The sequence below is a fragment of the Olea europaea genome, unplaced genomic scaffold (genome assembly GCF_002742605.1).
Source record: "Olea europaea var. sylvestris unplaced genomic scaffold, O_europaea_v1 scaffold14158, whole genome shotgun sequence".
In the NCBI taxonomy this organism is placed as follows: domain Eukaryota; kingdom Viridiplantae; phylum Streptophyta; class Magnoliopsida; order Lamiales; family Oleaceae; genus Olea; species Olea europaea.
The window spans coordinates 641-2,827 of NW_019231689.1; the positions used below are offsets into that span (position 1 = coordinate 641).

At 34.5% G+C, this 2,187-nt stretch overlaps 1 protein-coding gene across 1 annotated transcript; it reads left to right on the forward strand.

Annotated features, from left to right (window-relative positions):
- Nucleotides 1-1,060: 1,060 nt before the first annotated feature.
- LOC111375801 (E3 ubiquitin-protein ligase RING1-like) lies at nt 1,061-1,984 on the forward strand. The gene has a single exon (XM_022998695.1). It carries the CDS (start codon nt 1,224-1,226, stop codon nt 1,911-1,913), a length of 690 nt encoding a protein of 229 aa, XP_022854463.1. The 5' UTR covers nt 1,061-1,223; the 3' UTR covers nt 1,914-1,984.
- Nucleotides 1,985-2,187: the final 203 nt, after the last annotated feature.

Genomic DNA, 2,187 nt, shown 5'->3' on the forward strand with positions numbered 1-2,187 from the left:
AGGAATCCCACTTAGGGGGTGTTTGAGAGTGATTTCCACCTCCAAAAAATTGATTTTTTGATTGTTATTTCACTATTTCAGTCGTAAGTTTTGACTTTTTCTTTTACGGGTGGCCCCCCCTTTCTCCTATAGGTCAAAAAATTAATTCTCAAAATCCTTATCGATCAAAGCCTTAATAAAATTACGATGTGTTTTGATTGATAACATGTAAGGAAAATAAATTTTAAACAATTTAATTGCTGAGAAATTATTTACATGAAAATTGTTAATTAAATATTTTTGATTAATTTTATTTTTAACCTAAAAAAAAGTTATACATGTCCATTTTTAATTGGTGGATAGATGAGAAAGAGTGGATATATAAAAGAGAAAAAGAGGCCAAATTACCTATGAAATAAAAGCCCACTTCCCAAAAGAAAATATTTTTATTGTTTAAAAAAAAATATGGTCATATGACCAAAAATAAGAAAATATTTTTCATGAAAAAATATTAAACGAATAGCACAAAAGTAAAATTTTGGATGAACAATATTGACAATTAAACGAACTCGTAGTCTATCATAACATCTGATTACTTAACCCTCGTTTGATTCCTATTATTCTAAAAATTCATTTTTTTCAAAACCCATTTTCAACTACACATTTTTCAATAAAATAATATTACACATAAATCTAATTTTTTTAAAATTTTTTATCACACATTATCCATCAATTTATTATTCAAACTGCATTATTTCCCTTAAAATGGGAATCAAACAAGGGCTTAATTAAATATGCATTTAGCCCCATTTTTTAAGAATGAATACATTTTAAATAGTAGATTGATAGAGGATGTATGATTAAAAATTAAGAAAAAGTTTTAAAATTACATGTAATATTATTTTTATTGAAAAATATATTGTTAAAAATAAATTTTGAAAAAAAACGAATTCTTAAAAGAATGAGACTCAAATAAGGACTTAATAATTAATTATTTTGCTAAAGTATAACAAAACCCCTAATTGCAAAAATATCAAATTCCACCCACAGCCACATGGCCTTGTCATAATTTAACCTTTAATAAAACCCGTTGAGGTATTCTAGATCCTTCCATTGCCCAGACCCTTTGTCCACATATATACGCATCACTTCAAGAACTGCTTTTTCTCCCTTTCTTCCACAATAATTTCGTCCAAAAAAAATAAAAAATAAAAAAAAAAATTCATAAAGAAAGGAAAACTAGAATGGATTCATCAGAATCACATGTGGAGTCGGAATCGGAATCACTCGACATAGATTTCATCGAAGATCTAAGCAGTAGAGCCGGCGCCACCGCCTTACTCCTCCCTCGGATCATCCGCCTGGCCACCGCCGCCTCCAACACCTCCGCCACCCGGGAAATCGCGGTGTTTGTAAACCAAGCCAGGGGCTCCGTAACCCTGATTGAAGGCTCCGTCGACGTTGAGTCGATCCTCCGCGAAATCCCGTCCAAAGAAGGACCTTTACCCGCATCAAAGGCTTCAATAGAGTCTTTGCCGGTTGTGAAAGTGACTGAACCGGATTTGGAGTGCTCGATTTGCTTGGAGGAGTTCGAGGTCGACGGAGAAGTCAAAGAGATGCCTTGCAAGCATAAATTTCATTCAGGTTGTATCGATAAATGGTTAGGGCTACATGGATCATGCCCGGTTTGTCGGTACAAGATGCCGGTGGAGGATAAGAAGGAAGGTGAATCTGGTGAGGATGAATTAAGGAGAGGAGGCGGCGGACTGAGAATTCACGTGTTTCTAGCACGCGGCAGTGAGACGAGGGAGGAGGATGCGGATTCGGATCTTAATACGGAGTCGGGTCAGGGTGACGGGGAATCGGGGGATGAGAATCCGGGTTCTGAAACTGGGATTGATGATTTGCCAGCTCAACAAATGGATACAGATTGATGTATTTAGTGTACATAAGTACAGATGGTTTGAATTATCAAATGAAAGGAACTTTTTTTCGTGTTCTTAAATTCTTTAAGTTTTAAGATTTATTTGTTATTTAGGGTATGTTTGTCAAATAAGCCCGGGGCTTATAGGTCATGGGTCCTACACAAAAATTCATACAAGGTGGATCCCACACAAATTAAGATCATGCTAGATAATTATTATTGTCGAAAAAAGAGTTTTGAATAGTGATTTTTAAGAGAATATGTGGTTAAAAAATAGGAAAAAA